General features: G+C 34.8%; 1 protein-coding gene and 1 non-coding gene across 7 annotated transcripts in view; both read right to left on the bottom strand.

Moving 5' to 3' along the window:
• The window catches only part of LRCH2 (leucine rich repeats and calponin homology domain containing 2), a 103,944-nt gene that overhangs the window by 12,540 nt on the left and 64,160 nt on the right, over positions 1–27,244 (bottom strand). For 2 of the 6 annotated variants that reach the window (XM_045068311.1, XM_004777536.3), the window contains 8 exons: positions 22,801–22,849; positions 22,606–22,722; positions 18,170–18,214; positions 15,642–15,692; positions 12,258–12,315; positions 11,386–11,498; positions 11,066–11,203; positions 10,834–10,911 (listed from right to left, as the gene is read on the bottom strand). In XM_045068311.1, the coding sequence (XP_044924246.1) occupies positions 10,834–10,911; positions 11,066–11,203; positions 11,386–11,498; positions 12,258–12,315; positions 15,642–15,692; positions 18,170–18,214; positions 22,606–22,722; positions 22,801–22,849 (649 nt within the window). Of the gene's footprint in view, positions 1–10,833; positions 10,912–11,065; positions 11,204–11,385; positions 11,499–11,876; positions 12,067–12,257; positions 12,316–15,641; positions 15,693–18,169; positions 18,215–22,605; positions 22,723–22,800; positions 22,850–27,244 lie in introns of those variants that run through there. The other 4 variants (XM_045068312.1, XM_004777537.3, XM_045068313.1 and 1 more) reach the window with 3 other exon arrangements.
• On the bottom strand, positions 15,186–15,314 carry LOC123388581. The gene has a single exon (XR_006603056.1). It is a non-coding gene; the product is annotated as a small nucleolar RNA SNORA35 (small nucleolar RNA).

The raw sequence follows: 27,244 nt of genomic DNA, 5'->3' as shown, positions 1-27,244 counted from the left end.
TTTCATATCCTCACCCCACAGCATAAACTAACCTCAGTAAGCAGCACAGTGCCAACAATTGCTGCCTAAATTGTTTATACCAAGCCCCCTTACCATGTGCTCTTCTGGTACTATTTTTCTAGGATAAGTGTGCCGAAGAACCCAGAGCAGCCCAGGCCCCTCCCCCAGAACACCAACAGAAACGCCCCCATGCACCATATCTACTGACCAGAAAATTCTGCAAAGTTTCAGCTCTAGTGGAAGTAGAATGAGGTCTCTTTTAACAAGCAGACCAGAACACACCTAGTTAAAACTTGCCATACTTTGGCCAAGGTCCAAACATACGCCCCACTACAAGCAAGGAGAAACTCTGCAGAGGACTGATCTGGGGGATAGAGCAACCATAACATAGCAGACTGCATGCAGCATACACCAGAGACACTTCCTCAAGACCCAGGCCATGGACATTTGACTTCTGCTTCATAAAGCCTTTAATCTCCAAAGCAGGAAAGATAATAGGCTTTCCTAACACAGAGAAAAGAGACCTAGACAAAATACGAAGATGGAAGAATTCATCACAAAAGAATGAACAGGGGCACCTGGGTGGCTCACCTGATTAAGCATCGGCCTTTCGCTCAGATCATGATCCCAGGGTCCTGGGATCAATCCCCACACTGGGCTCCCTACTCAGCTCAAGTCTACTTCTCCTTCTACCCTTCCCGCCTTTCATGATATCTCTCTTTCTCTCTCTCATATGTTCTCTCTGTCTGAAATAAAAAAAAGAAAAATCTTTAAAGAACAAAAGAATGAAATAAGAAAAGGTCAGGCCAAGGATCTAATTGAAACAGATATTAAGTAATATGCCTGATTCAGAATATAAAGCAATAATCATAAGGATACTAGCTGGGTTTAAGAAAAGAATAGAAGATATCAAAGAGACCCTTACTGCAGAGGAAAGGAGCTTAAAATCAGTGAGGATGAAATGGAAGAAGCAGAGGAACAAACAAGTGATATATAAGACAGAATTACGGAAAATAATAAAGCTGACCAAAATAAGGTAAAAAGAAAAATCTTGGATCACAAAAGTATATTAAGGAAACTCGGTGACTCCATGAAATGTAATAACAATCATACCATAGGAGTCTAAGAAGAAGAAGAGAGCAAAGGAGGGCAGAATATTTGAGTAAATTATAGCTGAAAACTTCCCTAATCTGGGGAAGGAAACAGATCCAGGAGGCACAGAGAATTCCTATCAAAATCAACAAAAGCAGGGGTGTCTGGGTAGCTCAAGCATCGAACTCTTGATTTCAGCTCAGATCATGATATCAGTGTCATGAGATTGAGCCCCTGTTGGGCTCCATGCTCAGTGCGGAGTTTGCTGGAGGTTCTATTCTGCTCCTTCTACCTACCCCTCAGGAGGATAAATAAATAAAATCCTTTAACAAAATCAATGAACGCAAGCCAACACCAAGCCAAATCATAGTTAAATTTGCAAAATATAAAGATAAAGTAAAAATCCTAATATCAGCAAGAAAAATGAAGTACCTAACTTATAAGGGAAGACAAAATTAGCAGAAGATCTTTCCACAGAAACTTGGCAGGCCAGAAGAAAGTGGCATGATATATTTAAAGTGTTGAATGGGAAAAATCTGCAGCAAAGAATACTCTATCCAGCAAGGATATCAATCAAAATTGAAGGAGAGATAGAATTTCCTAGAAAAACAAAAACCAGGAGTAGGTGACCACTAAATCAGCCCTTCAAGAAATATTAATTATTAAATATTTAATATTTAATACAATATTATTAAATATTTAATATTTAATAACTATTAAATATTTAATAATAAATATTTCCGACTCTCTGAGTAGGAAAGAAAGACAAAATGCAACAAAGACAACAAAGGAACAGAGAAAATCTCCAGAAACAATGACAAAACAGGTAATAAAATGGCACTAAATTCATATCTACCTTTAATTACTGTGAATTTAAATGGACTAAAAGCTCAAATCAAAGACAGAGGGTGTCATAATGGATAAAAGACAACGCCCACCTATATGTTACCTACAGGAGACTCATTTTAAACCTAAAGACACCTACAGATTGAAATTGAGAGGATGGAGAAATACTGGCCAAGCTAATGGATGCAAAAAAGAAAACAGGAGTAGCAATACTTATATCAGAAAAACTAGATTTTAAACCGAAAACTGTAATATGAGATGAAGAAGGGCACTACATCATAATAAAGGGACCTATCGAACAAGATCTAACAATTATAAATATTTATGCCCCCACTTTGGGGGCAAAACAAAACAATAACAAACATAGAGGAATTCATTGGTAATAATACAATAATAGTAGGGAACTTTAACACCCCACTTACAACAATAGACACATCATCTAAACAGAAACTCAACAAGGGAAAATGCCTTTGAATGACCCACTGGAACAGATGGACTTATCCAGAACATTTCATCCTAAAGAAGCAGAATACACATCCTTTTCAAGTGCACACTGGACATTCTCCAGAATAGATCATATAGTAGGTAACAAATCAGGCCTGAACAAGTATAAAAATATTGACATCAGGGCACATGGGTGGCTGAGTGGGTTTAAGTTTCTGCCTTCAGCTCAGGTCATGATCCTAGGGTCCTAGGATGGAGCCCTACATCGGACTCCCTACTCAGTGGGAGTCTGCTTCTCCCTCTGTCTGCTACTTCCTCTGCTTGTTCTCTCTCGCTGACAAATAAAATCTTTAAAAAAAGGGAGAAAAGACACAAATAAAATCAGAAAGAGAAGAAATCACAACCAACACCACAAAAATACAGACAATGATAAAAGAATATTATAAAAATAATTTTCAAAAAAATGGGTAATCTGGAATAAATGGATAAATTTCTAGAAATATATCAACTACCAAAACTGAAACAGGAAAAATTATAACACTTGAACAAACCACAAACCACCAAAGAAACTGAATCAGTTACCAAAATTCTCCCAACAAATAAAAGTCCTGGGCCAGTTGGCTTCACAGGTGAATTCTAACAAACATTTAAAGACTTAATACCTATTGTTTCAAAACTTTCAAAAAAGTTTTTAAAAAAAACTTTCAAAATCATTCTACAAACCCAGCATTACCTTGATTCTAAAACTAGACTGAGACTCACATAAAAAGAGAACTACAAGCCAATATTCCTGATGAAAAATTCTCAACAAAATACTAGCAAATCAATCCAACAGTATATTAAAAGAATCATTCAGGGGCACCTGGGTGGCTCAGTGGGTTAAAGCCTCTGCCTTCAGCTCAGGTCATGATCCCAGGGTCCTGGGATGGAGCCCCGCATCGGGCTCTCTGCTCAGTGGGGAGCCTGCTTCCTCCTCTCTCTGACTGCCTCTCTGCCTACTTGTGATCTATCTGTCAAATAAATAAATAAAAATCTTTAAAAAAAATAAAAATTAAAAATAAATAAAAAAAAAGAATCATTCACCAGGATCAAATGGGATTTATCCTTGGGTTGCAAGAGTGGTTCAATATTAGACAAATTAATCAATGTGATATACCACATTAATAAAAGGATAAGAACTGTATGATCCTGTCAATAGGTGTAGAAAAAACATTTGACAAAGTAAACTATAAAACACTGATGAAAGAACTTGAATATGGCACAAGAAATGGAAAAGCAGTCCATGCTCATTGACTAAAAGAATAAATACTGTTAAAATGTCCATACCATCCAAAACGATCTACATCTTGAATGCAATCCCTATGAAAATACCACCAGTATTTTTCAGAGCTAGAATAAACAATCCTAACATCTGTATGGAACCAGAAAAGACCCCAAATAACTAAAGCAGTCCTGAAAAAAAAAAGCAAAGCTGGAGGCATCACCATTCCAGACTTTAAAGATATATTACAGACCTGTATTGATTAAAACAATATGTTACTCACTCAAAAACAGAAACATAGATCAATGGAACAGAATAGAAAACCCAGAAAAGGACCTATAATTATATGGTCAACTAATCTTCAACAAAACAGGAAAGAATATCCAACAGAAAAAAGATGGTCTCTTCAGTAAATGGTGTTATGAAAACTGGACTGCAACATGCAAAGGAATGAAATGGGACTACTTTCTTACCCCAAACAGAAAAAAGAAATTCAAAATTAATAAAGACCTAAATGTGAGATAGGAACCCATCAAAATCCTAGAGAACACAGTCAGTAACCTCTTTGACATTGGCTGTAGCAAATTCCTACCATATACGTGTCCTGAGGCAAGGGAAACAAAAGGAAAAAATAAACTATTGGGACTTTATCAAGATAAAAAGCTTCTGAAGAGTGAAGGAAACAAACAACAAAAGCAAAAGGCAGCCTTCAAAATGGGAGAAGATATTTTCAGGTGACCTATCTGATAAAAGGTTGGTATTCAAAATTTATAAAGAACTTAGAAAACTTACCCCCCAAAATGTAATTCAGTTAAAAAATTGGCAGAAGACATGAGTAGACATTTCTCCAAAAATACACATGAAAAGATGCTCAAAATCACTCATCATTAAGGAAATGCAAATTAAAACCACAATGAGATATGACCTCACACCTGTCAGAATAGTTAAAATTAAGAATACAGGATACAACAGATGTTGGAGAGGATGTAAAGAAAGGGGAACCCTCTTATACTGTTGCTGGGAATGCAAACTGGTGCAGCCACTCTGGAAAACAGCATGGAGATTACTCAAAAAGTTATCTTTTCATCAAGATAAAAAGCTTCTGCACAGTAAAGGAAAGTCAACAAAACGAAGAGGCAATGCACAGAATGAGAGAAGATATTCGGAAAGATGCTACAAACAAAGAGCTGATATCCAAGATCTATAAAAAACTCCTCAAACTCAACACTCAAAAAACAGATTATCACGTCAAAAATGGGCAGAAGACATGAACAGACACTTCTCCAAAGAAGACATACAAATGGCTAACAGACACATGAAAACATGTTCATCACCATTAGCCATCAGGGAGATTCAAATCAAAACCACACTGAGGGGCGCCTGGGTGGCTAGGTGGGTTAAGCCGCTGCCTTCGGCTCAGGTCATGATCTCAGGTCCTGGGATCGAGTCCCACATCGGGCTCTCTGCTCGGCGGGGAGCCTGCTTCCTCCTCTCTCTCTGCCTGCCTCTCTGCCTACTTGTGATCTCTCTCTGTCAAATAAATAAATAAAATCTTTAAAAAAAAAAAAAAAAAAACCACACTGAGATACCACCTTACACCGGTCAGAATGGCCAAAATCAACAAGACAGTAAACTCCAACAAGTGTTGGAGAGGATGTGGAGAAAGGGGAACCCTCTCACACTGTTGGTGGGAATGAAAGTTGGTGCAGCCATTTTGGAAAACAGTGTGGAGATTCCTTTAAAAAAATTAAAAATAGAGCTACCCTAGGACCCTACAATTGCACTACTGGCTATTTACCCCAAAGATACAGATGTAGTGAAAAGAAGGGCCATCTGTACGCCAGTGTTTAGAGCAGCAATGGCCACAATCACCAGACTGTGGAAAGAGCCAAGATGCCCTTCAAAAGATGAATGGATAAAGATATGGTCCCTATTACACCTCCATCAGAAAGGATGAATACCCAACTTTTGTGTCATCATGGATGGGACTGGAGGAGATTATGCTGAGTGAAATAAGTCAAGCAGAGACAGTCAATTACCATATGGTTTCACTTACTTGTGAGGCATAAGGAATAACATGGCAGACATTAGGAGAAGGAAGGGGAAAATGATGAGGGAGAATTGGAGGGGGAGATGTAGCATGAGAGACTGTGGACTCTGAGAAACAAATTGAGGGTTTTGGAAGGGAGTGGGGTAGAGGTATGGGTGAACTTTGTGGTGGGTATTAAGAAGAGCATAGATTGCATGGAGCTACATGGTACATAAACAATGAATCTTGGGTGTGGTGCATAAACAATGAATCTTGGAACACTGAAAAAATAAAATTTAAAAAATAGATAAAGTTAAAAATAGTACTATATTACAACCTACCAACTGCACTACTAGATATTTACCCAAAGGATACAAAAATACTGATTTGAAGGGATACATGCACCCTGATATTTATAACAGCATTATCAAAAATAGCCAAATTATGGACAGAGTCTGAATGTCCATCCATTGATGAATGGATAAAAAAGTGGTATACACAATGGAATATTAATCATAAAAAAGAATGAAATCTTGCCATTTGCAAGGACATAGATGGATCTAGTGAGTATCACAGTAAGAAAAATAAGTCAGTCATAGAAAGACAAATACCATATGATTTCACTCATATATGGAATTTAAGACACGTAACAGATGAATAAAGGGGAAAAAGAGAGGGGCAAAACATAAAACTGAGTCTTAACTATAAGGAACACACTAAGGGCTGCTGGAGAGGAGGTGGACAGGGGGACTGGTATTAAGGAGGGCACATGTGATAAGCACTGGGTATTATATGTAAGTGATGAATCACTAAATACTACACCTGAAACTAATATTACACTGTATGCTAACTGACTGGAATTTAAATAAAAACTTGGAAGAAAAAGAATATTCTAAACTTAGACTATTGTGACTCTTGCCCAACTCTGTGACTATACTACAAACCACTGAACTATATACTTTAAATCAGTGAATTTTACAGTATGTTAATTATATTTCAGTAATAATGTTTTTTAAAAAAAATCAATGTGTGTGCCCAATCTCAGGTGTAAAAAAAGAGGATTACTATTCATATCATACAAACACAACTAAAATTTGATCATAGACCTAAATATAAAACTTAAGATTATAAAACTTCTAGAGGCGACTGGGTGGATCAGTCGGTTAAGCATCTGCCTTCGGCTCAGGTCATGATCTGGGCGTCTTGCGATCGAGCCCCACATTAGAGTCCCTACTTGCAGGCAGTCTACTTCTTGCTCTCCCTCCCCTTCATGCTCTCTCTCACTCTCTCTATCAAATAAATAAATAAATCTTTAAAAAAAGATTATAAAACTTCTAGAAATAAACATAGGAGAAAATTTTTGTGACCCTGAGTTATGCAAGGATTATTTGGTTTGAAACAAAAAGCAGAATTTTTAAAAATGATATATTTTACTTCAAAAAATATATAACTTCTACTGTTTGAAAGATATTATAGGGGCGCCTGGGTGGCTCAGTCATTAAGCATCTGCCTTTGGCTCAGGTCGTGATCCCAGGGTCTTGGGAATGAGCCCCACATTGGGCTCCCTGCTTGGCGGTAAGCCTGCTTTCCCCTCTCCCACTCCCCCTGCTTGTGTTCCTACTTTTGCTGTATCTCTATATGTCAAATAAATAAATAAAATCTTTTTTTTAAAGAAAGATATTATAATGAGAATGAAAAGACAAGCCAAAGACTAATGCTACAATATTTGTAATTCACACATCTGATAAAGGACTTTGTCCCTTCTTTGTAGAGAAATCTCAAACTCAATGAGAAGAAAACAACCCAATTAAAAAACAGACAAAAGATTAGAACATGTCATAAAAGAAGTCATACAAATGGCAAATAAGCTCTTGAAAAGATGATCAACATCATTAGTCTTCACGGAAATGCAAATTAAAACCACACTGACAGACCAGTACATACCTATTAGAACAGCAGAAATTAAAAAAGAAAAAAACAACATTGACTATATTAAATACTGGTTGAAAATGTAGAGGAACTAGAACTCACAGAGTGGTGATAGGAATATAAAATGGTACAACCACTTTAGGAACCAGTTTTTTACTTTCTTATAATGTTAAATACACACCTACTATCCATTCCCGTCTTTCCACTCCTGGATATCTACTCCAAATTAAAGAATGCATATATCTGGGGGTGCCTGGGTGGCTCAGTGGGTTAAGCTTCTGCATTCGACTCAGGGTCCTGGGATCAAGCCCCACATAGGGCTCTTTGCTCAGCAGGGAGCCTGTTTCCCCCTCTCTGTCTGCTTGCCTCTCTGCCTATCTGTGATCTCTGTCTGTCAAATACATAAAATCTTAAAAAAAAGAAAAAAAGAATGTATATATCTGAAGACTTGTATATAAATGTTCATAGCTATCTTATTTGTGTAAGTGGTCCCCTAAAACTGGAAATAATTCAAATGGCTATTAACAGGTCAGTGGATCAACAAACTGTCATATATTCATACAATGAAATACTGCTCAGCAATAAAAAGGAATGACTTATTTATACATGCAACAACATTGATGAGTCTTAAACACAATAATACTGACTGAAGAAAAGCCAGAAAACAATCATACATATTCTATTATTCCATTTATATACAACATATATACAACTCTAGATAGAAAATGCAAACTAAACTATAATAACAGAAGACAAATTAGTGGTTATCTGGGGAAAAAAAGATTGCAAAGGGACATAAAGAAAGTTTTGGGAGTAATGAACATGTTCATTGTCTTGACTATGGTGATGATTTCACGGTGTATGCATGTCAAAACTTAAATTATACACCTTTTCTATATGTCAATTATACCTCAAAAAAGTTTTTAAAAATAAAAATTTAAAATCTTAAAAGAAGAAAACCTAAATGAGACAACTAACTCTGTATTACCATTTCTAAGTTAGGGAAACAAATTGAAGCTAACTATTAAACTCTTCCCCCACTGCCAGCAGCTGGAGAATTTTGAAAATGGGAGTTGATAACTGGTCGTTTCATACTGCCTCTTATATTAACCTCAGTGGGGCACTAGCCCTTCCCTAAAACAAGCTAAAGAGAGATTAAGAGTATGCTAAGTAGAATAGTTTTCATAAGATCTTCCTAACTGATCCCCCTTGCCTATGGTACCAAGAAGGTATCTCGAGTTGCAATGTCTTTTCTTTCATGTAAAAGAACAGAAATAGAAAATATCCACATTAGAGGATATGTTCTGAAGTTAGACCACCTGGATTCATAGCTTGACTTCACTGTTTATTAAAGATGTGACCTTGGACAAGTTCCCTAACTTCCCTTGCCTCAGTTTCCTCATTTTTAAAATGTGCATTCATTCAATGAATGTTTATTGAGAATGCCCCCCAAAACTCTTAAAAATGGTAAAACAGAGGGGTGCCTGGGTGGCTCACCAAAAAATGGTAAAACAGAAAAATGAATATAATGCAATGAATATAATGCAACTAGAAAATAAACCTTTCTAATTTTTGTTTTCTTGATAAGAGATTGAGTACAAAAAAGAAAGAGTTAACATAAAAATATTTAAGAATTAAATTTTTTAGGGATGCCTGGTCGTTCAGCTGGTTAAGTATCTGCCTTCGGCTCAAGTTATGATCCCAGAGACCTGGGACCGAGTCCAGCATCCAGCTCCCTGCTCAGAAGGGAGCCTGTTTCTCCATCTGCTTGTGTGTGCTCTCTCTCTCTGACAAATATATAAAATCTTCAAAAAAAAATTTTAATTACAATAAAAAGAATTAAAATTTTCAAACATCATGTCAGGAGCACCTGAGTGTGTCAGTCGGTTGGCCGTCTGCCTTCAGCTCAGGTCATGATCTCAGTATCCTGGGATCAAGACGTATCAGGGTCCCTGCTCAGTGGGGAACCAGCTTCTCCCTCTCCCTCTGCTCCTCCCCCTGCTCACTCTCTCTCTTGCTCTCGCTCTTTCAAATAAATAATAAATAAAATCTTAAAAAAATACATTAAAATATCATGTCACGCACAGAGATGTAATTAGAGGAGAACAGCGTGTAGTTTCCAAATTACACTGTAATTCAAGTGATTCTCTCTAAATAAATTACATTTATTCACTTGAGGAAAGAGGTCAAAGTGGAATTTTTACCCGTGTCATCATATGATGACTCGGGTAAAAAGAGCTAACCCAGCACAGCTCAAGATTAAAGTATCAAACCAACACAATGTATAATAAAGTTATACAACATTATATGTCAATTATATCTCAATAAGAATAAATTTTTAAAAATAAAAAAGGGGAAAACACATAACTATATTGTGATCTGTTAACAACACCATGTCCTCTCAACAGTCAATCATCTTGATGTTAGGCCTAAAATGTTTTCTAAAAAAGCAGTATTTTAATTATTAGTTTTCATTATACACTTACAATATCATTTTGTTAATTTTATAATACTGCAACTATTATGTGAAACATAAGCCAATTCCTACAAATTTCAGACAAATGTTGTCCCATGAGATATTATGTGTTACTAAGATTTCAAATTTGACGTCTTAAATAATGTTTAAAATGCAGTTAACAAGGGCACTTAGGTGGCTTAGATGGTTGTCTTCTATTGGCTCAGGTCATGACCCTGGGATCCTGGGATGGAGCCCCACGTTGGGCTCCCTACTCAGTGGAGAGTCTGCTTCTCCCTCTCCCTATGCCCTCCCGCCCTGCTTGTGCTCTCTCTCTCTGGCTCTATCTCAAATAAATAAATAAATAACCTCTTTTTAAAAATAAAATGCAATAACACTGCATGCAGATCTTCCCATCAAATTCTACCAATGGATTTACAAAGGAGTCCCAATGTCTCTCAGCAGGAAAAATGAAAGTAGCAATTACATCATAATCAAGTTTTAATACAGCCACTATGTCACGTTTACTCAATGATATGTACGATTACAGAACTTTTCCATACATGTAGCTGTTTTATAAATGCCTTTAAAAGCAGCTTAAACACATTCATTTGATAGCTGCTATGGTCAAAGCTGGAGCTCAGTAAAATGTACCAAGGGAACATATTCATTTTCATGTTCGGAAGGCATGATTCATCCGATTGTGAAGAAAAAGTCCAGTATGCACACAACAAAGTAACATTTAAGTGACAATTTTGTTATAAAAATAATAGTTACCTGTGATACACCCAACTTTTTACAAGCATCAAGAAAATTTTCTACATTTCTTCGACATTTTGCCATGCTCAGTTTAGGCTGCAACGTTAAGAGGAAGAAGAAATATTACAAGCATACTTATACAGAAATTTATCAATAAAAAAATTAAATTTATTGAGGTATATTATTTAAAGATAGTTTCAAGAAACTCTATCGTCCTTTAGAGAACTGACAAACTATAGATAAAACTTACCACTGCTGGTGATGGCACGTGAATACTAGCTACAGAGCGTGGCCTTATGTGATTGGCTAAATGGCAAAGAACAACCCCATCCATCAGTGCAGCTCCAATGTCATCAGGCAAAATTACTTTTAACCTGGACTCGAGATTCTGTAAAGAAATGGGTATAAATCACAGATACTCTATGTAAATACATACGCTACATATTTATATTACTAATCGTTATATAATCCAAAATTTTAAAAACCTTGCGATAAAATTCAGGTATCTTGTTAATTTCCCAAGCTAAACCCATTTCTACAAAGCAGATCTATAAAGTCAAGCTCACTTACATTGCGAAGTTGTCGTATTTGCTCTCGTTCTTCCCTTAGATGTTCCATCTTTCTTCTCATTGTAAATCCTGGATCTGCTGCCCCATACTCCTGACGAGATGAGCGGCTAAAAGCTATAAAAACAGAAATTTCCTAGCTTATCACAAGGCTAATAGGAAGACTCAACCAGCGGTGGGAAAAGAGGCATGATAAAAAAGAAGCAGTACAAAACTACATAAAACAGTATTACTTATTAATACATTCTAAATATTTTTATAGAATTGAAATCTACTTATCTGCACAATTGAAAGCAACAGGGAATACAAGTGTAACGATTTCTACCACCTATCCATGTTCGTATTTAAACATATGTTATTAGAAACTTATGCTCCAGGTTAAAATAATTATTGAACATAAATCAGCCTTTATTATCTTTAAAGAAAAAGGAAATTATTCTTGAAGGTCAATACAGTTATTCAGGAATAAAAACTATAATTCAATACCTTGCCAAGTAACATGGATCCATTTTCTTTTGGGCTTGCCAAATGCGAAAAGATCCCTTTTTAAAACCACAATATAATGGAGTGCTATAATTTCAAACATTGTTTGGTCTGCTGGCAGAGTGGTCATTCTAATAGCAGTCACAGTAGAGTAGAAATAAGACTGCAGTATATCTAAGGCAAAAAGCTGAGGTTTCAGGAGCTTGAAGGTAAAGAGGAAGAAAGAAATGGGGAATGGGAATTGGAAAGACAAATAAGGTTAAGAGAAAATTACTTTTAGGAGAGGGGAAAGAATCTATGTGTACTTAAAACTATGGAATCAATCCCACTTAAGCTGGAAAACTCTAGTTTCATATATAACCAAAAATTTTTATTTGCAGAATATATACTTACCTGATCTAGGCTTCAAGCCAAAAGGACCATGTGAAAAACCATCAGTTCTATCATATTCCTAAAAAAAAAAAAAAAAAAGAAAAGAAAGAAAGAAAGAAAAGAAAAGAAAACCACTTTTCTTTCAAAATAACCAAGATAGTAATTCATATCCATTAAATCTTTGAAGCATTTGTTTCTATGATTAGTGGAGTACAGAAAGACAAACTGCATTTCAATTCAAAATTATACATTTCACTTTTAAAAGGTCTACAAATATTTGCTAATTAATCTGACTACATAAGCTTTTAAATATTCTCTCTCATAGTAGAAGGAAAATAAAAATTACTGAATTATACAAAATAGGTACTGGGGTATCTGGGTTACTCAATCAGTTAAGCATCTGCCTTCAGATCAGGTCATGATCCCAGGATCCTGGGATGGGGCTCCCTGCTCAGCAGGGACCCTGCTTCTTCCTCTACCCCTCCCCCTGCTTGTGCTCTCTCAGTCTCCTTTGTTCTTTCCCTCAAATAAATAAATAAAATCTTAACTAACTAACTAAATAAAAAGGTATTATTTTTTGAATGAACAATGAGATCAAAGCCTCCACAAAGTGAAACAAGCTTCAGTGAAAAAATAAGTGAATTTAGCAACATTCACTCAATTATCTATTATGGACTTGACATTTAGTAGATAATATGAGGCAAAGCTGCACATTCATACTAATAGGGGGTGACAGGTGACACACATGAGAAATTATCATCTCTTCTATTTGAATAAATTGTTTCGAAATACTTTCACACAGTGGTGTGGTGTGCTATGGAAAGAAATAGTATATTTTTAAAATCTGAGCTTGGAGTTAGAAAGCTTAGGCTAACTTTTGAGCAAAACATTCAATTTCTCAGGGTACCTGGGTGGTTCTGTCAGTTTGGCAACCGCCTTGGGCTCATATCAAGCTCCCTACTCAGTAGGGATTCTACTTCTCCCTCTCCCTCTGACCCCTCCTTGTGCTCTATCTCAAATAAATAAATAAAATCTTTCAAGAAAAAATTAATTTCTCTGTGACTTTCTCCATGTTTAAGATGGAATGAAGATTAACTCAGATAACTAAAAGAAAGCACTTTGGAAATTGTACAGTGATAAGAAAACATAATTTCGGGGCGCTTAGGTGGCTCAGTGGTTTAAAGCCTCCGCCTTTGGCTCAGGTCATGATCTCAGGATCCTGGGATGGAGCCCTGCATTGGGGGGGGGGGTCTCTGCTCAGCAGGGAGCCTGCCTCCCCCCTCCCCCGCCTGCCTCTCTGCCTACTTGTGATCTCTGTCTGTCAAATAAATAAATAAAATAAAATAAAAAAAGAAAACATAATTTCATCAGTATCTTATTTAATGCTTGCAATAACTATGAAGCACCTAGAGTATGGGTTTCAGTCACTTGTCTATCATTTATTGACTGGGGTCTTAGGGAATGGTTACCAATCTCTTCAGCTATAAAATCATGAGGATAATACCAGCTCATGGGACTACTTCAGGTTCAAGTGTATAGGCAAGCACTTTGTTAATAGTATAGTACTAGGAATGCCTGGGTAGCTCAGTCAGTTAAGTGACTCTTGATTGAAGCTCAGGTCTTGATGTCAGGGTTAGGAGTTCAGTCCCTGCAGTGTGTTCTACACTGGGTATGGAGTCTACTAAAAAAAAAAGACTAAACAGTATAGGGGTGTCTGGGTGGCTCAGTCAGTGGAGCATGTAAGTTTAAGCCCTATGTTGTGCATGGAACCTACTTAAAATTTAAAAAGATAATAATAAATAAAATAATAATAATAAATAGTACACTACTATACTAATTGTTTTTACCATTGTCTTTCACAGATGAAATGGAAGTAATCAAAATTTTGTTGATTCTCTAAATCTTCTGTTGATTAACATGTTATACGCAGTTCAAGTTGAATGTTAGTTGAGCCACCAAAGCACATTTTCATCGCCCCATTCATCCACAAGCTTATAGTTTATCTTCATTATTTTGGTTAAAGTGTTACGAATTCCCCAAAATCTGACTTATGCAAATGCAAGCAAAATGTATTATAAAAGCAATAAAATTTATTTGAGAAAAATGGCACTAATACTCTCCCCATGAGCAGAGATGATAAAATCATAAGGAAACTAGGGAACTAGTAACTGATATGCTTACATTTATTATAATTGAAAGTAAAGGAAAGGATTAACAAGGTCATGTGACAAAGACTAATTTTAGGATATCTTAATTTAAATTACTTTTTAAAAGAATCCAAACCATTTTACTTGCCATATACATAATTTAGACATGTTTATAAAGCTAATACCAAAAACATTTAAGTTTTATAATGCGGAGCACCTGGGTGGCTCAGTGGGTTAAAGCCTCTGCCTTTGGCTCAGGTCATGATCCCAGGGTCCTGGGATCGAGCCCCGCATTGGGCTCTCTGCTCCACAGGGAGCCTGCTTCCTTCTCTCTCTCTGCCTGCCTCTCTGCCTACTTGTGATCTCTGTCTGTCAAATAAATAAACAAAATCTTCAAAAAAAGCTTTATAATGCAACTCACCCAAAACAAAAGCTAAATGATCCTGGCTTTAAAAAAAAAAATTAATACCACTTAGATAAAATGAACTACTATCTATGTCATTAACCAAAGTTACATGATGAATATGGATGTTCCAAACATTTAGACAAAGTTCTGAATTCACCAAGTGAATACATAATCCTTTCTTTACTAATGCCAACACACTTTTAGAACACTAAATAATCTGACGTAGAAAAGATACTGTTTCAAATATTTTAAATTTATCTCCGGTTGTAAAGTAATGGGTCTAACTAAATTAGAATTGGTCATTCAAGCCACCAGAGTATTTGGGTGAGATCTCACAAATCTTGACTTTCATCTACCCCTCTCCCCTTCCCCCACTTAGGTCTACTATGACAAGAAAGGTGTACCCTCCTGTCGATAGGAACAACCCACCACAGGGAAGTTTCTCGTGGAAAAAGGAAGTTTCTCTTGCATTGCTTTCAGACCTAACTGGTTACGAGAAAAACCAAAGGCCATTGCACAATGCTGAAGTACTTTCAAATATAAAATTGCGAAGTTGTTCTTAACATTTATTTGAAAATACAGATGACTTATAAAACATAAGAATTTTATAAAGTCTATGCTCTATAGGCATTTTCCAATAAGTAATTCAGGTAATACTATTACTATAAATATTTGTACAAAAGATGGTGTTTTTAGAATTTTTTATAAGCTAGGTTTGCACAAATTAAACTACTGTGGATTTCTTAATATGGGTGAATAAATTATATTGTTTAAAAGAAAAAGAATGATGAGATTAAAGAGAAGAAACAAGGAAGAAACCTAAGTAAACACATATAAAAACAGAACTTGTACCTCAGATGATACTGGAGATTGTGGTGACATATTAGCATTATCACTGTCTTGCTAAAATATAAAAATAAAAATATGAAAGATGAAATTAAAATACAAATGATGATTTAGACATACAAAAGAAAAATTGAAAACTGTTTTGATCAACTGCTAAAGGAAGAATCTGGAAAATACTATCAACCACCTTGCCACTCAATATGTGGTCTGTGAACCAACAGCATCTGCAACCTCTTGAAGCTTGTGAAAAATGCAGAATCTCAGGCCAACCCTAGACCTGCTGAACCAGACTCTGTATTTCAATAAGATACCCAGGTGATTGATTCAAAAGCACTTTAAGGTATGAGAAGCACTATCAATTCACATCAAATATTCCTAAAAAATCTATTTCCCTTAAATAACAAAAATGAAAAAAATCTGTATTTTTTAGAAGAGATCCATATTTAGGATTAATTATTGATGGGACATGCCAACAAGATGCTACAATCTAAAAGAGGTATTTGGAGGCATACAAAAATTTTATCACCCCAAGACGAACATTTTACATGGAAAATTATGTGTATCTAATATTGGCTTGGAAGTACATACAAAGAACTTAACTGCATAAAACAATATTAAATGGTCCATGATTTTGAATGACTACTACCAACCAAATACAAAAATCTTCACATTTAACCTTGAATATGCATGCCACATTAGACGTTTATTCATCATTCAACAACAGATTATAGACTGCCTACTATATGTCAGACATGGTACTAGACAGTGGGGATATCAACATTTAGTAAAATATCATCCACTCAAGGATCTCTTAGTCTAGGGGGAAATGATATTCATTGTGCAGGTAATACAACCTTCTCAGTACAATGACAAAGCTATGCATGGCATATTATGAGGCACGGGTAAGGGGCATTTGGGGAACTGGAAGGGGTGGTAAAGAAAGGCAAATCTCCTGAGAAAGTGAAAAATTGAGTAGGTGTTTACCAGAAAGAGAGGGAATGAACAACATTCCAAGATATCCAAAAGGACAAAGGCACAGAAGCAAAAATGAAAGAAAACTTTTGAGCAGTCCATATTGGGAGAGTGAAGTGAAAGAAAGAGAAAGCAGGATAGATTATGAGTTGAGACTAATGTGCTAAGCAGGGGCCTGCTGAGGAAGAAACAAGAATTTACCTTCGAAGTGACAGGGACACAGTGAAGCTTTCTAATCAAGGGGATGGCCTGAGCTCATTTTTGTGTTCTTTGGAGCAGTCATTATGGCTGCAAGGAGGAAAATGGGCTATAGAAAGGATAAAGAGCAAGGATGGTATTGCATGTGGTACAGGCAAAAAAAATGCTAAGCGCCTGTGCCAGGGCAGAAAAAGCAGAAATGCAGGTGGGGAATGTATTCAAAATATTTCAGTATCACAAAGAAAAAGTAGGTATTTGGTAACTGATTAGATATTAAGGCAGGCAGGACCAAAGTGAATATAAAATACAAAGGGACATGATGTCCATCAACTGATTAATGGATAAAGAAGATGTGGTATATATCTACACTGGAATATTATGCAGCCATCAAAAATGAATTCTTGTCATTTGCAACAACGTGGATAGAACTAGAGGGTGTTATGTTAAGTGAAATAAGTCAATCAGAGAAAGACAATTATCATATGATCTCACTGATATGAGGAAACAAGATGAAACCAGAGAGGGAACCAAACGATAAAAGACTCTTAATCTCAGGAAACAAACTGAAGGTTGCTGGAGGGAAGGGGGAAGGGAGGAATGGGTGGCTGGGTGATGGACATGGGGGAGGGTATGTACTAAGTGAGTGCTGTCAATTGTGTAAGACTGATGAATGACTGAAACAAATAATACATTATATATAAATTTAAAAAAAATTTTTTAAATACAAAGGGAGAGGAACAATGCCACGCTGTACCTCTAGCTCAGGGTTCAGCAAACATTTTCTGTGATTCCATTTCTTAAAGTTTTCAGAAGCCCTGCCAAGTACTCAACATCAAATTACCTACCAATCCCTCTAATGAAAAATACACAAAGCTTAAGTATTTATGGTGATGACACTATATCATTTCAAAAATGCTAGGCTGCTCTATAATTTAAAACAGTGAGATAGAAAAATTTATAGTAATGCACAAGCTGTAGCAACTTAATTTTAAATGTTAAAATAGTACACAAAATTTGTAAAAAAAAAAAAAAAAAAAGATTAATAAATTCCAAAAGAATCTCAAATGGTCACGATGTTGATTTAGGAAAACAATAGATGAGAAAATGTAAAAGACAAATGTTATTAATAAAATTCTAAAACTGAACTATTAGAAATTCTGTTCAAAATAAAGGATATATGGAAATTACATGATTAAATTAACAATTGCATGATGATGCTCAGCTTTTATTATTGGAAAAAACCCATGCATTAAATCACTAACCAAGAAACTGACAGAGGTATTACATTTTACTCTGAATGAGCCAAATACATATAAAAAGTAAATATTTTTAAATAATTGCTACTATTACCCCCCTTTTCTCACCTCATCCTTTTCATTGCCACTTGAACTCTTCCTTGATGATTTATACTGAAAAATATTTAAAACATACACTTTATTTTTCTTTGAACACACGAGTTCTCTATCAGTAGTAAATTATATGTAAGGTTTATTCAAATTCATATTAGTAAATTTATTAAATTATGATACTAACTTTAATTATATAACCAATTTAAACCGTCCCACCAGTTACTAATAGCTAACACAAACAGTGGTTTCATGGCATTGTTCTATATATCTATTAACATTTCCTTCCTGAGCCAATCCACTTCCCATTCATTCAAATTTTCTATCTGAAAGTTGTCTTAAACTCTCTGTTTTTCTCTCTGTTTTTCTTAATACACTATATCCAAAACATCATTGTCAATTTTTTCTGTAATGTCTCTCAGGCTTACTTCCAAATTCGTACAACTACCAACTTATCCTAGGCCCACATTACCTCACACCTAGTGGGTAATCTCACCATTCAAAAATGCCATTTATTGTTAAGAAAACTACTGATTTCAAGTAAAAAAAAAACAAAAACAAAAACAAAAACAGTATGTTAGGTATATATATTGATCATACAATAACAGTAATAGTGATAATAACTAATACTTATAGAAGCGTTTACTAAACACCAGGCACTATCAAAAGTGTGTTACATGTATCAACCCATTTAAGGAGTGATCAGAACCTGGAGATATAGAAATGGTAAGTCTGGCCCTAAAAGGAAAGAGACAAGGCAACAGCTCCAAGGGGACTTGGGATAACTGCAGAGGTCTGAGCTCATGTATCCGATCGAAAGTAAAGACATGGAAAGAATATAGAAAAGTGAGTGAATAACTGATGAAGAAAAGAAACCGAGTGTAATGAGGTCAAGAACACAGATAATGAGACTTGTAGTACTATAACTCCACTACACTTCTAATTAAAAATATCCATGATATATGAAAACTTAGGAAGGCACTCTTTAGTTTGCACTACTGCACAGATTCCTCAATTAGTATTAGTCTGAATAACTAAAGTTTATTATATCTAAATTCAAATAATTTAGTAAAGACCTATTTACAAACCAGAGAAACAAAAAAGGTCAGTTTACTTCTGAAGCTTATGTTAATTTCACAGAAGAGCTATTAACTTGTGCAAACTCTGACTTAGAACAAAACAAATCAGGTTATTTCACAAATCCAGTTGGCTTCCCTATTCTAGGATAAAATTAGTCATGATCAGAGAAAATACATAAAAACATTTTCCTTGGCATTAGCCTTTAAATGCACATATACTATATTTATGAAATCAGATATTTATTTAAGGGTCATTATAATGTTTTATCATAACAGCAATATGATACATTTGTATACAAATACATATGGCATTTCAATAAATCAAATAATCCTTAAAACTAATATGGTATAGTTATGTTAATGCTTTTTAACTTTCTTGATTAGAAATCAACCAAGTGCATTTAGAAATCTATGTATTATTATTTTTAGAAGAAATTAAAGCTACTAATTTACATTAAACATAATTTATCAAAAATTAGACATTCATATTTTGTTGTGAGTCTTATTAAAAGTATTAATACACTTCTGTAAAATGTAATCTACATTTGCCTTTCTTTAAGAGATTTTTAATAAAGTAATGTATTTCCTGAAATATGTTTACTTTAAAAATGCAGTGACTTTATTTTGACAATGAGGACATTATTTTATTTAGTAGAGTAGTAATCTACACAAGAGTGGTCTGGGAGTCTAAAAGAGTTAGTGTAACTCTCCTGCAATGATTTTTTTACTCATATAATCTGACCCAATTTATCTTCTTGCTCACATAATCTGGCCAATATGTTGAAACCTTTTATACTCAGTTTCAGAGGCTTACCTGAAAAACGTTACTATCCAAGATCAGTCTTGGCAACTGAGAAATAATATATAAAGAGACCCATGCACACAAACATACACACAAACACTTTCAATAAATATATTGAATAACAACAGTGCCATTAATAATTTACCATGGAACACAAAGAAATCTTGTGGCTCAGTCATTTACATGTGCTGGGATAAAGTTGCACAAAATCTCTGTATGTTTCTTAACACCACAAAGCTAACGGGGCTCTCACTGAGTGAGCTTGGTATTATTTGGATATATATCTCTAAAGTAGCATATTTTCGTGTTTAATCAACTATAAATCCAGATTAAATTCAGTAATATATCCTATGAATAACCCTTTTGATTCTTGGTAGATGGGTGATTAAGAGAAATTTCATTTTTAAAATAAAGACACTTCATAGGTATCAACGATGTCTTAAGAAAATACTGGAAGTTCTGAACAATGGTTTTGACTTAGACAGTAGTAATTTCAGGTTTATATTTTTTTTTACAGCTTAGGAAAAAACTGTTGACATTCCATTTTTTTCAGTGTCCTAACACTGACATCTTCTGACTGCTGAGGAGAACTACATATCTCCTTGAAATATTTCCCAATGACTCAAGCTAAATTTTGCACCCACTTTACTAAAAGCATGGAAGCAATTAACATTTGTTAAATGCAGATAATGTAATGAATATTTCAAACACTACCTCATTCAATCTTTTAGTGCTTATAAAATAGAAATATTATAGGAGGTATGCTTAAGTCTTAAAAATAAAATATTTAACAAATGATGCTATTAAATCAAACAACTATTTTTTAAAGGCTCACTGAGTCTTCTGTTAAGACTTTATTGAGAAGTTCACTTGGGTTACTGTATTTTTAAAAACAATAAAACTGTATTAATCTGAAAGTTTTCATTTGATATCAGGTTATCCACAGTAGATAAACAGGCAATGTAGCATAAGCTCTGGGTTCAAATCTTAGCTCAACTGCTTATTACCTAAGTGAGGCAAAGCATATTATTTAGCCTCTCTGTGCCTTAATTTCCCTATCTGTAAAATAGGAATGATAACTGTACGTACTTCATAGGGCCGTTATGAATATTAAATTAATTGATACTTGTAAAGTACTTAGAACAGTACCTGGCACTTAGTAAGTGCTATGCAAGTGTTTTGATAAACTGTCAGAATTTAGGTGCTTTTACTTTACTAGCAGATCAAATAAATACCAAAATCTATTCCATTAGTCTGAAAAACTAAAATTTCCTCCACATCATCCCTCATCCGTCAGGTTTTATCTACTAACAAATTTAACTGAGTGCCTTTGTTCAAGGTCCTTTAAACTGAAAGAGGAGATTCTGAAATAAGTGTCAGAATGTAAATATAGCTGCAGATCTGTAAAGACCTGGGATAAACAGATTTTGACCACTACTGACCAGGGTTCTGCTTAGAATGTCCTTTTTTTTTTTTTTCCCTATCTCTTATTTCTTCATGATCTCTCATATGGACCAGGTAATATGAAGCTCAATAAAAGGATTCAGTAATTAATTACTCATAGAAGTATGAAACTTATCACAGGCTTGCTACGACACCTAACATTATTGTTTTGGTCATATGATACCACTTCAAAATATGTTATATTCAAGTAAACCGATCAACGTGTACATATAACCGCTTCTACCAAACAGAGAAAAACATGAAATACAATCCTATCCATTAATGATATAAATCTCAAACTACCTATAATTTAGCATAGAACTACATATTTACATAAAATTATTATTATTAAATAAAAAATAGGCTTGGGGAACAGGTGCACAAAAACAACAGAATTTGGTATTCATGGGGCAGGAAGCTTTCCTGTACTGTTCATCTGAGTCAGGAATTCCAGTAATGGATTCTGACTAGTACTGAAGATTATGCTAATTCCACTGGTTTCTATAAACATAGCAGACTTTAACCACAAATGAATAATATTACAATATTTATAAGGGTATACACAGTAAAATTTCACTAAAACCCTGTTAACTAGAAATTTGGGATGATTCAAATAATCTAAACTTTTAATTTACCTAAGATAAAAGATCATCTTGAGAAATCTACTAAGGTAGCAAGAAGAAAAAATGGGGGAGAAACAATTTCAAGCACTTTTAGAGCCACGTAAGTAGCATTTATTTAGACAGAAACAGTTAAATGCTAATTGCAAATACATGTGAACTATATAGTGAAACAAATCTACTGAAAGACTTTTCTAGCAAGTTCTTTTAAAACATAACTACATATTGCTACAACTAGCAGTATAGCAAACATTCAACTTTCATGTCAAGTATCTGGTAAATCACAATTCACATTGATCTACAGAGTCATTCTTAATTATTCTGAATTACTAAAATTTCATATATTTAACTGGATCATATTATATATACCTATCTATGCATGTGGGAAACCAAGATAAGATAGCACATTTACTACATGTAACTAGAGTTATGGGCTACCTTATTAATTCAAAACTTATAAAACCAAAGCTAATAATTACAAAGTAAATTTTGCAATTTAATAAGAAGTACCTTGAAATATTCTTTTCTAATCTGTTTGCTCCGCCTCCTTTCTTCACTCTGCCAGATTATAGGTTGAGATTCTGGCCACTGCTGTTCATCTATTTGATCCTTCTGATTTTCTAAGGGCTGTAATGAGACAATTTCTTTTAACTAAATAAATGAGAACAAAATATTAGATATAACAGGAATTCATTTTCCTCTTACCTGCCATGTGAGGGGTGATAACGGTGAATTAACTTCATCTGCTGAGACACTACAAAATTAAAGATGCCTTAATATGGTAAAAAATTTAAACTTACCCTTAGGAATTTATTATGAACAATAAAGAGTTGTCTCTCCCTCTCACTCTCTCTTTTTTTTTAATACCAGAAATCTAAAAAATTTACCCATGTCTATAGTTTGAACTAATAACATATAAAACTTAAAGTCCAGAACAACATATTTAAGTTCCCAATCACTTCTATTCCTTTAAAAAACTCAAAATTCTTTTATTTAATATGCAAAAGACTACTCTAAGGACTTTTTAGAGGCCAAGAGAAATGTAATACCTAGACATACAGTGAAAAAACAGAATGCTTATTACATTAAATCATAAAAAACAAAAATCTAATAATTTTATACAAATTTATTTTGTTTAAATGCCAAAGAGATTAGAGGAGTAATTCCTTTTTGACTATTGAATTACAGATTATGAACCTCTAACCCTTCATTTTGACACACAGGGGCTATGGCTGAAATTCTTCTCATCTATTTTTGTCAGGAAAAGTAAACTGCACATCTTGTTATTAGGCAAGAAGTTCCTTTGAAAAAAATACACAGACAAAATGCCCACTAGAGCTATTATCATTCAACACTGTTGTAGAATTTCTCTATTGTACAGTAAGAAAGAACATTTAAAAATTAGAAAGAAACAAATTTTCAAAATTTATGGAAAATATGATTATCCAAGGGGGAAAAAAACCCATTATTATTAAAAGAAGTTTACCAGTTATAAAAAATATACAAAAGTTAATAGCTTTCTCATATATCAATTATAACAAGCTATAAAATATATTAGGGAAAAAATTCATTCATAAAAGGAAGGAAAAGCAAAAATATTGGAACAAAAACAATTTAGACATGCATGAGAAACTACCCATGTTGGGGCACTTGAGTGGCTCAACCAATTAAGCATCCAACTCCTAATTTCAGCTCAGGTCATGATCTCGTGGTTGTGAAATCAAGCCTCAACATTGAGCATGGAGCCTGCGTGGGATTCTCTCTCTCCCTCTGCCACCAACCCTGTTCCCTATTTCCCGTTTGTGCTCTCTTTCTCTCTCTCAAAACAAAACAAAACAAAAACTACCAGTGTGTTTAGAAAGGAAATTGAATAACTATAAAGTTCTTAGAAAGACTAAATATTGGGCACATGGGTGGCTCAGTTGCTATGCATCTGCCTTCAGCTGAGGTTATGATCCCACGGTCCTGGGATGGAGCCCTGTGTGTCGGGCTCCTTGCTCAGCCGAAGGCCTGCTTCTCCTTCTTCCACTTCCCCTACTTGTGTTCCCTCTCTCGCTGTCTCTCTCTCTCTGTCAAATAAATAAATAAAATCTTAAAAAAAAAAAAAAGACTAAATTTTATGGGTATAACCATTTCAAATTATTTGGCAGCTGAAATAAAATATAATAAAAAATAGAAAGTATTTCTGGGCTTGTATTAGAGACCTGATAAAAGAATTTCAAAGTTAATTTGGAGAAAAGTTAGATAATAAAGGGGATTTCCCTACCAGGAGACTGCATATATTAAAGTAATTAAATACTATGAGATCCAGAATTTATAGATTTTCCAGTGACAACCTATGATTAAAAAAATTAAATTCACAATTGTCATAGAAATGATAGGCTATGTCGCAAATAGTGTTGAGACAACTGATTAACCAATTATAAAACCCACACAGAAAGAAAGAAAAACAGAGAGTGAGGAGGGTAGGGAATGAGAAAAAGAAAGAGAGAGGGTACAAAAGAGGAAGAAAAGACTACCTACCTTACCTCATATCAAATATCAAAGTTAATGACTAAAAGATTTAAGTATGAATAAAGATGAAATCACATAAGTATATGAAAAATATGGGCAGTAAGTTTTTAAATGTTGGGGCAGGGAGTTATATGAAAGAAACAAACTAAACATTGACAAAACATAACAAAATGCAAGAATTAGACTTTGCGTCTGGCCAAGATAGAGTAACAGTGGTCAGATTTATACCCTGACAGAAAACACTATAAGAGCAGACAAAATATATAGAATTCTGCTTTCCAGAACACTGAGTATCAGGCAAGGAAAAAAAAAAAAAGGACATTTTATCCCTTACAGATGGGTAACAAACAAGGTGAAACCCCCATAATTGCATCAGGTTGCTGCAGGAAAAGTTTCCAGGCTTCTAACCCAGAGAGGAGAAAACAAAGGTCCAGGGAGCTCCCTGAATTGAGATGAAGCTGGGAGCCAGGATGAAAAAGATGGATGGCATTAACAGGACAAAGTGAGAGAGAAAAAAAGCAAAGCACAGAAAAAGAACTTAAAAGTTCTACAGAAAAATTTTTAATATTTTCAACAGAGTACTGAGCCCTGATCATATGCCTGAGAAAACTACACTAGGCAAAAGAACGAATAGCCAGAAAGACCGAATAACTCTCAGACTTAGAGAGGACTATGAATAAATTAATACCGGTTTCCACCAGCCAGACTGGAAAAGCATGCAGTTCATGGGGCATCAGCTATAGTACTAAGAAAAGTCTTCCTCCAGTAGGGGGCCAAATCTAGTCCTAGACTAAATGCCACACTGATTCCATATAACAAGTTATAAAACCAAATCCCCCAAATATCAAACTGTTGCCAATTAATTTAACCACATCCTAGAACAATGTTCAAGAATATTTATAATGATACTGTAAAATCCAGCACCCAAGAAGGTGAAGTTCACAATGTCCAGCATTCAATCAAAAATTCAATCAGGTAATATTCAGAAGCAAGAAAAAAAGACTAAATATGTTAAGTACAGACACAATAGACATAAAATAGATAAAAATCAAAATTCAAGAGATGAAAAGTACAACAACTGAAATTAAAAATAAACTGGATAGTGGGGGGCTGGGTGAGCCTGGTGGTAGGTATTAAGGAGGGCACGTATTGCAAGGAGCACTGGGTGTGGTACATAAACAATGAATCCTGGAACACTGAAAAAAAAAATAAAATTACAAAAATATAAAAATACATAAAAATAAACTGGATGGGATTAACTGTAGTTTGGACATTTAAGAGGTGCCTGGCTGGCTCAGTAGGTACAGCATGAGACGCCTGACCTTGGGGTTGTAAGTTTGAGCCCCATATTAGGTATGGAGATTACTTAAAAATAGAATCCTTTAAAAAAAAAAAAAAAGAATTGACTAGACTTAGTAAAAGAACTATCAAAAATCAAATGTAGAGGGTGCCTAGGCAGCTTAGCCAGTTAAGTGCCTGCCTTCAGCCCAGGTCATGATCCTGGGGTCCTACTTCTCCCTCTCCTGCTTCCCCTGCTTGTGCTCTCTCACTCTCTCTCTGTCAAATAAATAAATAAAAGCTTTAAAAATGTTAAAAAGAAAAATCAAAGACAAAAAGAAAAATATTGAAGAGGACTGAACAGAACCTCAACAACTCGTGGGAGACTTTAAGTAGCCTAATATAAATATAATTGGGGTTCCAGAAGAATAGGTCAGGTGACAAAAAGGATCTTTGAAGAAATAAGGGCCCCAAATTTACAAATTTCATGAAAACAATAAACCCACAAATTTCAGAAGCTCAAAGAACTCCAAGCAAAAGAAAAATGAAAAAAACTACATCAAGATACCTCATAATCAAATTACTTAAAAACAAATGATAAAAAAAAAATTGTAAGCAGCAGCTAGAGAAAAAAGACACATTAGATTCTATGAAACAAACATTGACAATAGAATTTTCATAAGAAACAATCTAATCCAGAGGACAGAGGAGAAAATTCTTTAAGGTACTGAAAGAAAACAAAAATGTCAACCTAGAATTTTGTATCAGCAAAGATAGCTTTCAAAAATGAAGGAAAAAAAAAAAAAAGAAGGCAAAACCAAGACTTTCTCATACAGAAGCTGAAAGGATTCAACAAGAGTGGACCAGTAATAAAAGTAGTCTTAAAGTTTCTCTTTCAGGTAGAAAGAAAACTATACATGGAAATACAGAGCTACTAGAGATAGTTAAGGGAGGAAAGATAAAAGACATTTAAATCTCTTTAAAGAAATAATTGACTCGTTAAAGCAAAATAATAACAATGTATTATGGGGTTTATAACATATATAAGTAAAATATATAGTAACACCATCACAGAGGCCAAAAAGGAAGAAACAGAAGTATACTGTTGTAAAGTTATGCAACGTATGAAATGGCATAATAGCACTTGAATGTAGACTGTGATAAGTTAAACACTATTCTTTTTTGGGGGGGGAGTCAGAAAGAGAGAGAGAGAGAGAGCACAAGTGCACACAAGCAGGGGGAGCAGCAGGCAGAGGGAGAAGACTCGATCCCAGGACACTGGGATCATGACCTGAGCCAAAGGAAGATGCTTAAATGACTGAGCCACCCAGGCATCCCAGTTAAACACTATACCTTA

The sequence above is a fragment of the Mustela putorius genome, unplaced genomic scaffold, assembly GCF_011764305.1.
Source record: "Mustela putorius furo isolate JIRA1106 unplaced genomic scaffold, ASM1176430v1.1 tig00003901_pilon_pilon_pilon, whole genome shotgun sequence".
Taxonomy (NCBI): Eukaryota; Metazoa; Chordata; class Mammalia; order Carnivora; family Mustelidae; genus Mustela; species Mustela putorius.
This window is presented reverse-complemented; position numbering and strand designations above follow the sequence as displayed.